Below are 13262 nucleotides of genomic sequence, written 5' to 3'. Positions count from 1 at the left end.
TTCCTTCTGCTTGAACGAGTTGTGAAGAATTTTCTGCACTCCAGATTTCCCATTTTTAAACGGGGATTTGATAATCATATTTCCTATTCTGATTTCCTCCACTATATCTCCGGTCTGTAGCATGTCGCCGGCCCATTCGTCCGCCTTTGAACTGCCCTTTAAGCATTCAATTGAAAGCACCACCGGCGAATTCTTCGGCGGCGTTGAGCTCGGTGAAGAAAATTGTGAACTCTCAGATGAAGATGACGAATATGGTGATCGATCCATTGGCATTTTTTTTTGAAAATTTTCCTTCTTTTTTGCACGATTTACTATCGATTTCATACAAAAATACGAAAATCACTGCATGAACGAATTTTAAACTGCAGAATTGGGTTCTTTAGATATTTATATATCTGAATTATGGACGGTGTTGGATGGGGGTTGGAACCTGGAAGCCAAACTTTGGGGGAGAAAAATGATCGGAAGTTGAACTAAAGAGAATGAAGTTTCAAACAAGTACTAATATTTTGTATTTAGTAAAATAATTATAATTATAATTATAAGTTTATTGTTATAAAAATTTTATGTTTCATTTTATTGGACAAATTTTACACATATAGAGCTTAATTTGTTTTCTCGAATTGTGTTACGTTGAACAATTCATCAAAGCTAACAGAAGTTTTAACATTTTTATTGACGAATTGAAGTATGAACTTCATGAATTTGGTGTAGCTTGATTTACGACAGCCCCTGTTTGGTTTCCATTATTTCCTCATTAAAATGAAAAATATAATCGTTATCCATCACATCAAACCACCAAATTTGAATTTCTATCTCTTATGTGGAGTTCGTAACGACTATATTTTTTTATTCTCATTCTTCCAAAAATGAGAAACAAACGGGGGCTAGATATCAAAGCATCGAGCCAAATACAATGAAGTATGAAGACGGTTCGGGGTTGAACATCTTTTTCATGCAAATGTACATTGATAAAGTCAACCTATGTGTAGAAATAAAAATCATTGTGAATTTTGTAAACACATTGCTTCTGGGTCATCCTATATATTAATGTGCTGTTTGAAAGAAATGACATTAAATTGAAGTGTTATGTTAATAAAGAAAGATAAATACTATGTAATACCCAAAAAAAAAAAATAAAAAAAAAATTGATATGTAATTGTTACTTCGACTCAAAATTTTTGTATAGACATGTATACACTTTATGCCTATAAGGCCGTAAAGGTTTGTACAGACATGTATACACTTTATATATACACTTTATGCCTACAAGGTCGTAAAGGTTTGTATAGACATGCATACACTTTATGCCTACAAGGCCGTAAAGGGGCCGTATGATTTGTGAGCCTTGTTGAATAGTAATGGAAGAAGAATGGAGAATATTGACCCTTTTTTGCTCGTTTAGCTTGCTTTATGGGTGTGTTTCAAATAATTACGATAGATTCGATTAGTCTCGTGGGAACAAATAATAATTTATGATCTTTTACAAATCAATGTAGTGACATGTTACCTCAATTCTTCGAACAATTTAGAGTTGGAACGTAAATCAAAATAAAAACAAAAAAATCCAAAATTGGGAGATTACTTTAAGATCTCAAAATTTATCGATAAGGTTTCAATTATGAAATATCTATTCTTTCCCGTGGAAAATTTCTTAATTAATAAGCCAATGGCAAAAATTATTGTTGAAAACCTCAAAATGATTTGACTCCTGAACAATTCATACGTGCAAATTTCCATGGAAGATTCCCCATCTAGAAAGGTACATAATTGACTTTATTATTCTTGTGATTTGACTGTTGGATTAAAACTTCATAGATATCCATTTTAATTTTTATCCATGAAATATGTAATTATTTGCAAATTCATCTTATACGATAATAAAATTTTTGAATGCAATGTCTTGTCCTATAATAACAAAATCAAAACAAACTAAGCACCTGTTTGTTTCCCAATTTTTTTCCATTAAAATGAAAAATATGACAGTTATCCATCACATCAAGCAATCAAATTTAAATTTTTATCTTTTATGTGAAGTCCATAACGATTATATTTTTCATTCTCATTTTTACCAAAATGAAAAACAAACAGAGCTTAAATTTTAATTTCAATAAATATGAATAAATTACATAACTTTTAAATACGTCTCGATTAATTAAGTAATTATATTTTTTAATCTATTAGCGATATTTTGTCGATTTAACCCAAAATTAACAATGACATGAATCATAGAAACTTCTTGAATTTTCATGCTATGGACCCCTCAAATATACTTGATATGAAACTCATGTTCATTAGTCAAGATTCAATTCTTAATTTTCGTGTCTTGTTAAGGGTCAAACTTTGAACACGCACAAAACACACAAACTTATGTCGACAAGTTCTCTTACAGCCCATTTACTGAACCCCACAAACTGGGCTACAGTCCGGTGTGAAATATGGGCCAACTTCTTTCTTTCAACTCCATAAAATTGATCCAAAATTTTAATTTTTGCATCATAAAATTAGCCTAAAATAACTCTAAATTTTAGCTTAAAAGGTGTATTCAATTGGAATTTTTGAAAACTTTGATGGACATTTTTTTAAGTGATGACTTTTAAAAATTTCGTGGATCTTTTATGGATTTGTATAGAATTAGTGGAAGTTTTTCGTAAACTTCTATGGATTTTCATTTTAAATTTTTTATAGACTTTTATGGAATTTAAAAAACTTTTAAAGATTTTCATCTGAAATAGAATTCATGCGGATTTGGTGTGAAATTCTTATATACGAGGTGTTAGTCCCCACAATTCTCTTTTCCTTCTCCTTCTTCTTCCCATATAATAAAACGATTTGAAAAAAATAAAAATTTAAGACCTTAATTTAATAAATAATAATCAAAATTATACATATATATGATTTCACTAACAAGGATCCAGAAGTGGAAGTTATTGATGCCAAGGGATTGTGTCCACTGCAATTCAAGCTTTTAAGATTTATACCTTTACTTGTGTCTGAAGATCCTTAATATAATCAACAGCCAAATCTAACATATCTGATGTATTCGTTTGCTGCAAAATTAAGTACAACCTCAAAAAAAAGAAGAAAAAAGAATTGGACATTATATAGATTCACAAATAATTTTGTAATCAACGACTTTACCCTTTCCATATTGGGAACAAGTTCTTGTAGCTTCCTCATCCGTTCACTAATTCGTGTTCTTCTCACCTATAACAATTACATAAAATTTTCAAGTACAATTTATTGATCTAAAGTGTGGATTCCATATTTTTGTTGACATTAAAAACCAGTAAGTCCACTTCTGTTTGCCAAATGGTCATAATAATGACAGAATATAAGAATGTTTCTCACTTATAATGACAATAGAGAATTAGACTTTAGGCATTACCCTTTCCGCGATGCTACGTGGGTGAGTAGCACAACCTCGTTTTGCTCTTATTTTACAAGGTACCGACTCCTGCCACATTTTTTCCATTGCAGACATCTCGGCAGTACTACTAGGCAAACTTAGATGGTGGGACAATAGAGTAGTGGGACGATTTCCATCTTCAGAATTCTGCTCGGCATCGTTGTTCTTTCTCATGGAAAGGTGCTTTTATGTGGGTGGTTGAGAGCCCACTAGCATTGAGAAAACGTTTTTACTATTATGCCTAAACCCTGTCACCAGTCGGAGTCCCGAACTGCCACGCAACTATGATAGATACATTTTCGTTTTTCCTTGAAAAATAGAAGAAAAGGGCAAAATAAAATTATATCATAAATGTCAGGGTCAAGTAAAGACACAACTCAAATATATACGATAACAAATGACCCGACGAATATGAATCACGAAGTTGGTATAGTCTAATAACTCAACTCATGCATCGTGCAAGAGCTGTGTATGGAACTACGAAATATAGTTAGTCACCACCAATGTTGTAAGAACTACACCAAAATAGGTTCGACTAGTGAAATCGTTATACTAATCCAATTACGTGGAAAAAATTGATATTGTAAAACTCATTAAAAGAAGCTTAGAACCGGTAGGTTCATCACCAAAATCGGATGATGCATAATCGATTTCACAGGTTCTTCTTTCCCAATACACATATAATTATTATTATCGAGCATGATTGCTGCATACTATGAATGAAACTTAAGAAAAAGGTAAGGTAAATGGGATACAAGTGGAAAGCATTATAGAACTAGACAAACTGATAGATGGGCCCAACTTATAATGGTCACAACATTCAGAATATACTTTTCTAACTCAAGGGACATATCTTTCAAAAGGCCACTTAATACTGGACCACTCCACACAAGTAGAATGACAGAATCCTACCTCTGACTATCATTCAATTGTTCAGTATTATACAGCCCGCTTTTACAACAAAACATTCAAACTTGGGAACATGAAGAAGAAAAATCTTTCACCTTTATTTGGACCGCAAAAGAATTGATTCTGGGTAGCTAATGGCAGTTGAAGCACATCACAAAGGGTTTAATGATCTAAAGTTGTTTCCTAGAGGCTAACATCAACATAATATCAGCAAAAAGACAAAAGGAAATTGCAGAAGAAATCATTTTTAGCTTTAAATATAGCTAATGAATGCAGCCCACTAAATTCAAACATAATATATCACTTTTTTCTTTTCAATTTTTGTCTGCAATCATAAGGATATTGAAGAATTTCTGGATAACATTCCTAAAGTACAAAGAAAGTTAAAAGGAGAGCATCAAACTAAACGCTTTTCATCATTAGACTCATTTGTTATGAAAGAGTTGGTCGAGTTCCTCAACCGAAGCATAAGAAGCCACATAAATATTATACACAAATACATAAGTTTGGTATGAAAGTACAATGGCTTCTTTCTTTTTCAACATTATTCAGTTTTGAACCATACTCCTTGAACAATCCATTATTGGTTCTATAATACATCAGTTTAGGCCTCTCTATTCTTCACCCCCATCAAAATGCTAACCTAATAACTTCTTTTCCGAAAGGTGCTGGAGAAAATCAAGTACCTCTCTGTTTTAGACTCCTTTTGTTCTTTCGGGATGAAGTCCTACAGCTGGGGCCTTTTGTCTATGACTTTAGTTTAGCTGAGCAAGAGCACTTTGCATGCTTATCTGAAAGGGTCTAAAAAGTCAAAGAGAAAAGCAAAGCGTCACTAACAAGGATCCAGAAGTGGAAGTTATTGATGCCAAGGGATTGTGTCCACTGCAATTCAAGCTTTTAAGATTTATACCTTTACTTGTGTCTGAAGATCCTTAATATAATCAACAGCCAAATCTAACATATCTGATGTATTCGTTTGCTGCAAAATTAAGTACAACCTCAAAAAAAAGAAGAAAAAAGAATTGGACATTATATAGATTCACAAATAATTCTGTAATCAACGACTTTACCCTTTCCATATTGGGAACAAGTTCTTGTAGCTTCCTCATCCGTTCACTAATTCGTGTTCTTCTCACCTATAACAATTACATAAAATTTTCAAGTACAATTTATTGATCAAAAGTGTGGATTCCATATTTTTGTTGACATTAAAAACCAGTAAGTCCACTTCTGTTTGCCAAATGGTCATAATAATGACAGAATATAAGAATGTTTCTCACTTATAATGACAATAGAGAATTAGACTTTAGGCATTACCCTTTCCGCGATGCTACGTGGGTGAGTAGCACAACCTCGTTTTGCTCTTATTTTACAAGGTACCGACTCCTGCCACATTTTTTCCATTGCAGACATCTCGGCAGTACTACTAGGCAAACTTAGATGGTGGGACAATAGAGTAGTGGGACGATTTCCATCTTCAGAATTCTGCTCGGCATCGTTGTTCTTTCTCATCAGAACCAAGCAGTTGGAAAAAATAAACAATGTTTTATCATCGAAAAATACCTGATCATCTGAGACATTTATATTTGAAACTGTCTTAGTTTCATCATCTCCTAGCCCTTTCATAAAATAATCGGACAGCATTGATGAATCATTCCAAGAAACTTCTGGGAAACCTGTGGCATAGTTGTCATCATTAGCACGATCTTCCTGAAAATGTCCGTCACCTGGACGAGTTTCTCCAATGCTTTTACTCCCAATTTCGGAAATGGGAATCATCATCCCCAAAGAGGAACGTTGCATTGAGGGGTAAACCATTTGATTCTTAAACCTACTAGCAGAGGAAGATAACGCTTCTGCACGACCACTATTACCAGCTTCAAAATTTCCCAGGCTTCTCATCGCTCCAAATTCTGTGAATTACTAAAACATTTTCAGTGACGTTGCTCAAATTTTTGTTGCCAAGGAAATTAGTGCATAACAAAAACAAATTTCAACTAGGAATCTATGCCCAATTTAAGCAACAATGATGATCATTATCCAAGAGAAAGAAAATGAGAGTTTATTTCGAACCCTTTCTCATTTCTGATTCTTATTTTTTAAGCATATAATGGTTTAGTCTATTTTAATAGGTTAATAAACACTAAATGGGAAGACAAAGAAGCTCCCAACTTTTGCAAATATAAAAAAAATCAATAAACAAGCATTCAATCTACCATAATAGGCTTTCCACCACGGGTATAGATCTCCAATTTGTATACTCTAATAGCAATGAGATCAATGATTAATACTTTCAGTTAAGAAAAATGCAACTACTAGCACATGAAGCAAATTACTAAAGGAGATTCATCCCGAATATCTTATAACATGATTGATAGAAACTAAAGCAATAATATATTCAAGAAATTTCTAGAAAAATTACCATTATCAATATTTATATTAACGAATAATCCAGCAGGCATACTGCTTTGTCGAATGAGATTTGAACTGCAGACACCACCATCCATTCTCATATGCGCAACACGATCTGAGTTAATTGAACCATGCAATCTGCTAAAAGAATTGTCCATAGAAGAACTTGCATTCCCTGAACTATGGGTCTGATACGTCATCTGGGAAGCTGAAGAATAATCATTACTCTTCTGCTTCTGCAATTGTTGCTGTGGTTGATGAACATCAGTTTCATTCTTGATTGGTTGCACAAATTGTGATTGGGATTGTGATTGCAGACTCATATTAGATGAGTAGTTGTGCCCAATGGTATCAACACTATTCATGAATCTCTCAAAAATTTGCTGTGTTTCAGGACTCGAAACTCGAGCATTAAAAATCTGATCAAAATCATCTCCTTCAAATCCACCACTAGTAGAAGAAATATCTGAAAGACTTGTTAAATAAGAACTTGGCGCAGATCGATAACGCTTCAATCCAGAACCAACCTGCTGCTGCATCTGCGTATTTTGCCGTATCTGTTGCTGCTGATGTTGATGATGGTTCATCAAATTACAGTAAACAGGCACTTAACTCAGAAGAATTGGCCCAGAACAGAAAGAAGAACGAGAAGACAAGAAAAGTAGTATATTTACTCTGACGGAGTAAGAAATTGATAAAGGACCTCTACGAATTAATGAATTATTAGTTAATCGAAAATTTTACTGCTTCTTGAAGCATATTTTGGCATTAACACGACCACCTTGCATACAAAAATCTACTGAAAATTACAGACAAAGCAGAGACCCAAAGATCTACCATATAATCACACCATATATATTCCCAGAATCTGCTACATAATATTGAATTAACTACATCATCAAAACTTAATGGTTGAACAGGACAAGATAGGATAAGATATAATAAGAATGGGAACCCACCAGTGAGAAGGAGAATATTAATGAGATTTCAAAGACAAAAGGAGAACATAACAAATAGCAAAAGGCCACAAACTCTTTATAAATGCATACGTGTATCTTTTCTGTGAGGAAGCTTTTTCCTTTCGTTAAAAAGGACTGCTTTGTTATCCTCTCCCAAAGGGTTTCCCAGAATTGAGCTTAAAGCAGAAGCCACAGTGGAAATGGAGGTGGTGACAGCTTGGCACTATTCTGCACTTTTAGAGAGAGGAGAAATATTAGTATATGCCTATATAATTATACATATAGAGAGAAGAAAATAGTGCTACCGATGGGAACTCAGGCGGAGCAGAGATTTGGACTTTTCTGGGCAGAAATTCGTTGAGAAAAATGCAGATTTATGTGTGTTCTATGTCTATCTTACCGGGTTGAAAGATGCAATAAATCTGACGGTGCCACCTTTTCAATGAAAGATCGGTTGACCTTAAAAATTTTACTTTTAGCAGTAATTAGTAAATTTAGTTAAACTTAAGGAAAGGTAAAAGTGAGTTAATTGTTTCATTAGCCACTGAACTTAGTACCATGTCACGGACTGGCCATTGAACTTCAAAACTTGTCCCACTGGCCACTGAACTTCACTCCGTTACTGCCCATTACTCACCGACTGAAATCTGATAAGTGACGTACCTACATGGCAGACGGAAAGTCTAGCTGGCCAGTTAAATCAATCCTAGTGTCAAGTATTTTCCCAATCAGCTCCACATCAACCCATACAAACACACCCCATTTCATTATTTCTTCCTCTCTTTTACCTTAGGTGGAGACAGCCCCATAAAAATTGAAACTGAACCAAAAACCCTCTTCTCCCTCCCAAAGCCCTAGACCCCCGATTTGAGTAAAGTCGCAGTCGAATTGGAAGTCCCAAACTCACTCATTCTGCAACTGAAGAAACCCCCAAAATGTAGCCGTTCTCCCAAATCCATTTCGTGTGCAAAATGTGTTTCCTCTAAACTATTATAATTGGGCCTTGGGGTGACCACATGTGCGAACGTGTTAAAGTTTGAAAGGACCATTTTTAAAAAAATAAATAAAGCAATTAAGTCAATCAAACTATAGATTATTTGTATACAAATGGGCCCCAGTTGATTTCATGATCAATCAATAAGAACTGATTAAGCCAAAAAAAGCTTCCTTTTTTATCGGAGATTACATAAATAACTTTATTTTATGTTCTTTGATTTGTCATTACGTATGTATGTAGGGTAAATTTGCAAATTTGATCCCAACCAATTTTTTTTTTTTTTTGTCGCATTCTTATCTCCAGTTTTTATAGATAAAAAAAGTTAATCCCGAATGACAATTACCATCAACTGTTGCCATTTACTAAACATGTGACCTGCACGTGATATAAGGGGTTGTATGGTTGGTCCATGTTTTTCTCTTATTTTAGAACATAAAACTCAAAGTAATATCAGAAATCAAAAAATATAAACAAACAATTCAGATTGTCTAAAAACTCATAGGAGCTGTCAAATTCTAACATAAAACATTCTCAAAGAATTTAGTATGTTAAATATAGTAGTGAACATACATTTGTGTCCTTAGCCTTTCATAAATAAGCAAAGTTAATCTCGAAAGATGGTTACCATCAATTTTTGCTTTAAACTAAACATTTGACCTGCACACCATATACGAAGGGTTACATAGGTGGTACATGTTCTTCCCTTATCGTAGAACTCAAAACTCAACGCGGTATTAGAGTTCAAAAATTTCAAATGAACAATTCAGCTTGTCTAAAAACTCAAACGAATCGTGATATTCTACACATAACCATTCTCAAACAAGTTACTATATTCCGAGAATATGTTATATATAGTAATGATCATACATTCTTATTCCCAACCTTCCATAGATAAGCAAAGTTAGGGCTTGTTTGAGCCACGTTATTTCAAAAAAAATACATTCTTAAACAGTGATTTGACATTATTTCAACCACACATTTTTCAATAAAATAATATTACATACAGATCAAAAAAATTTTCTTATTTTTTAACCACACATTTCTCATCAATACACTATTCATAAATGCATTATTACCAAAAAAATGTTGCTTAGACACCCCCCTTAATCTCAAATGATGGTTACCACCGATTTTGCCATTAACTAAATATCTTACCTACATGCGATATAGGGGGTCACATAGTTGGGTCCGCATTCTTTACTTATTGCTGAATTTAAAATCAACGTTTTATCAGAACTCAAAAAATTCAAACAAACAATTTAACTCATCTAAAAACTCAAATTAGCAGTCAAATTTTAACATAAATATTTTCAAATAAGTTATTATCTTACGAGAATAAGTTAATTATAGTCATGAACATATATAAGAGTATATGAAATTCTTAATACAATTGACATTTTTAAGAACAAGGGTCGAGGGATTGCATAATTGGGTCCATGTTCTTCATTTATTGCAAAATTTATGTGATATTAGAGCTCATAGAATTCAAACGAAAAATTTGATTCATCTAGAGTTAGATGATACTCATTCCCTATATGCAGACATTATTTCTTTTTCGACAAAAATAAATTTATGACCTATGGACTTTCTACCTCCACAGGATATTGCTTCAACAAACTTTCACGAGCTCAAACGAGCAGTCAAATTCTAACATAATTATTTTTAAATAAGTCACTATTTTTACAATTCTTAATATGGTTGACACTTTAAGACGAATGTGAAAATTCAATAGAAAACTTACAATTCAAAGTGAGTTATAATTTCCTCATTATGGCTGTCATCACAATTAACATTAAGCCTCTGTTTGGTATACCGCTAAAAAATTTAATTAAAATATAAGTCAAAATCAACATTTAATTTTAATAACATATTTTATAGGACTCACAATTTTTTAACCGTACATTTCATTAACGTTTATCAAAATATATACTAAATATCTTATTTTAATATCGTTCAAACACATGCTAAATTGTATAGAAAGCACAAATATAAAATTCAACTGAAATAATATCGTTCGTGACTTTAATTTAAAAGTCAAGATCTTGAAAGAAAATCAAAACCACAAAAAGGGCCAACAAAAGTTATATTGATTGCGTCGGGTCATAGAGGCAACATAGCAATCTACAACCACAGATTTCATGCTACCATCTAGAATAAAGGAATCGAGTTATATGTAGCTTTTAAAGTAAGTTAATTTTTTTTTTTTTTTTTATGTTACTTATATTTTAAAATATATTTTTCTTGAATGTAACTCTGAGTGTGGCCGAACATGCTAAGGGCCTGTTTGGGCCCGATTTTTTTACCAAAAAAATTGATTTTTTGACCGTTATTTCACTATTCCAACCGTCATATTTGACTTTTTCTCTCACAGGTAGACTCCACTTTTCTCCTAACGATCAAAAAATCAATTCTCAAAATTACTCCCAAACAGGCTCTAAGAATGTTGTTGGTTATGAAAATCCTAATCGATCATGATTTTATTTTATTTTTTTATTTTGAAAAAGTCGAAGTCGGTTATAATATCATTTATTCAATAATTTTATTACATCTATTGTCATTGACAAAATATACATAATAAAATAAACAAAAGTCAGCAAAAAGAGACTTTAGTGACAATCATTTGATTCGGCGATTAGAATAAGAAGAAATATCATTTTATTGAAATCAAAGTGTAGTTAACTCGAAACAAATTTTTGAAAATAATACATTATAATGTATTTTATTTGAAATAATTGTGAAAATAATATTATATTATATAGCCACCTACTCTTCCACTAAGAAATCTATTCTCGTGAATTTCATTCATAATAATTGAAGACAACCAGAAGTGTTGAGGGATCATTTTTGGTAAGAAATTTGATAATGGATTAGATATAATAATTTAGGCCAATAATGTAAATTTCACTTTTTAAAATTTATGACCTGAGTATCACGCATATCTACTTTAATAATGGACAAGGAGATAGGGGAGGGCATATGTTGGATTTATTCTTTATTGTATCGAACTAAATCAACAAAGTTTGATTCTGTTTAATTCTTACAAAATTAGATTGAGTAAATTATTATCCGATCTAATACGGGATGTAATGAGTTTAGAAAGTAGAGCATTTCGCGTTCTCTTTCCCGAGACATCAAAAATATATATTTACTTGTCCAAAATGATGTTCGGATGAACTAGAAATTGAAACTCAAAGTATATCAATTGAAAATTATTTAAGTGTTCGAGGCAAAGCGATAAAAACTTGTCCCACATAGACGATAATTTGTTTAAATATGACTATGTATTTTGAAGTATAATCACATGTAACATAAAAGTTCTCCATTGCATGCTCAGACAAAGTATGCAAATCACAGATCGAATTAGTAACTCAGACCTTTAAAATTTGAATAATGTTATTTGCAGTTGCTCACTGCGGCGGCGCCCTACGTGACATACACATGGCATGTGATTATTTGATGCATTAATGAATAAAAAAACTACCATATTAATGTATCAAATAATCACATGCCATGTGTATGCCACGTAAGGCGACTACCGCAATGAGCGACTACGAATTGCATTACTCTTAAAATTTAGGTCCAAATTTTGTTATTATTTTATTTATTTCCAGATGTCCTTCCAATTCAACAACTTTAGACTACTATGCTTAATAGCCTGTGTTAATGGGAAATTAAATAGCGGGCTAACCTCTGTAAAAACTGGTCACTTAAGTAATCTATGGATTGGAGCCTATTAAAGAGGTCCATTTTCCTCGGTTCCAGAGCACCGGAAAAACTCTCATTTCTCTGAAATATTTTCGTTCTCTGTTTGTCAGGAATTGTCCTGTTTTTATCTGAATCTTAGTGATAATGATCAGATTAAATTAAGTTCGTACGATGTAGAAGTTTACTGCTAGGGTTTCTTCATTTCATCGTGGGAAACGAGAGCTCAATTAACTTCGAGCACTACACTGAGTGAACGAAACTATTTTACGGACATTGTGTAAACATAAGCCTCGATTTACTATTACGTAATCCATTTAGTTGAAAATTTCCTTCACCTATAGTTAGAATTTGTTTGTTCATTATGAAATAACTAATATATAGTATATTTTTGTTATAAACCAGAGAAAATAAAATAAATAAACTTGTGTGTTTTATTAAGAACTAAAACTTCATATTTATAAAGAAAAATTAGAGTTGTAAGGAATACAACAATCATATTGACTAAGACTGCAGAGGTATAAAAGTCAATCATAAATACTACTATATTTACAACGCTCCTCATTGAATAACTATATATACAATAATTATCTCATTGAAATATTGTTTAGCAAAAAACTCGATGGACAAAAATGGTCAACAAATGAAAAAAGGGTATAAATAATTTGGAATAATAAAATGTTGTCTCGTTAAAACTTTGTCAAAAAAACTTAATGGGACAAAACTTAATTAAAGAAAAAGAATGCAGTTACTCTCTCTGATATCAATTCTTGTATCAGGAGATTTTTATCTTGTATGACAATGTCTTCAATATTGATGTCTTATACATCAATGTTTTCAAGAAAATTCAGTAGGACAAAATTTGTTGATTGTC

General features: G+C 32.4%; 2 protein-coding genes across 5 annotated transcripts; both read right to left on the bottom strand.

The window, feature by feature from the left end:
- Positions 1 to 2925: 2925 nt before the first annotated feature.
- LOC111392315 (transcription factor bHLH130-like) lies at positions 2926 to 3583 on the bottom strand. The gene is made up of 3 exons (XM_023017631.1): positions 3389 to 3583; positions 3142 to 3207; positions 2926 to 3050 (listed from the first exon to the last, which is right to left on the bottom strand). Exons 1-3 carry the CDS (start codon positions 3581 to 3583, stop codon positions 2976 to 2978), a joined length of 336 nt encoding a protein of 111 aa, XP_022873399.1. The 3' UTR covers positions 2926 to 2975.
- A 1132-nt stretch (positions 3584 to 4715) lies between these two features.
- On the bottom strand, positions 4716 to 8102 carry LOC111393279 (transcription factor bHLH130-like). Of its 4 annotated transcripts, none has more exons than XM_023018735.1 (8): positions 7995 to 8102; positions 7780 to 7917; positions 6741 to 7296; positions 5882 to 6231; positions 5636 to 5803; positions 5389 to 5454; positions 5229 to 5297; positions 4716 to 5119 (listed from the first exon to the last, which is right to left on the bottom strand). In XM_023018735.1, the coding sequence occupies exons 3-8, from the start codon at positions 7267 to 7269 to the stop codon at positions 5066 to 5068; spliced, it is 1236 nt and encodes a 411-aa protein (XP_022874503.1). In that variant the 5' UTR covers positions 7270 to 7296; positions 7780 to 7917; positions 7995 to 8102; the 3' UTR covers positions 4716 to 5065. The 4 variants fall into 4 exon arrangements, with proteins under 4 accessions (XP_022874503.1, XP_022874504.1, XP_022874502.1 ...); XM_023018736.1 differs by having other exon boundaries at positions 6741 to 7293; XM_023018734.1 differs by having other exon boundaries at positions 6741 to 7922.
- Positions 8103 to 13262: the final 5160 nt, after the last annotated feature.

This window comes from Olea europaea, chromosome 4, assembly GCF_002742605.1.
Source record: "Olea europaea var. sylvestris chromosome 4, O_europaea_v1, whole genome shotgun sequence".
In the NCBI taxonomy this organism is placed as follows: Eukaryota; Viridiplantae; Streptophyta; class Magnoliopsida; order Lamiales; family Oleaceae; genus Olea; species Olea europaea.
Note: the sequence above shows the minus strand (reverse complement) of the source record. Positions and strands in the feature narration are given on the sequence as shown.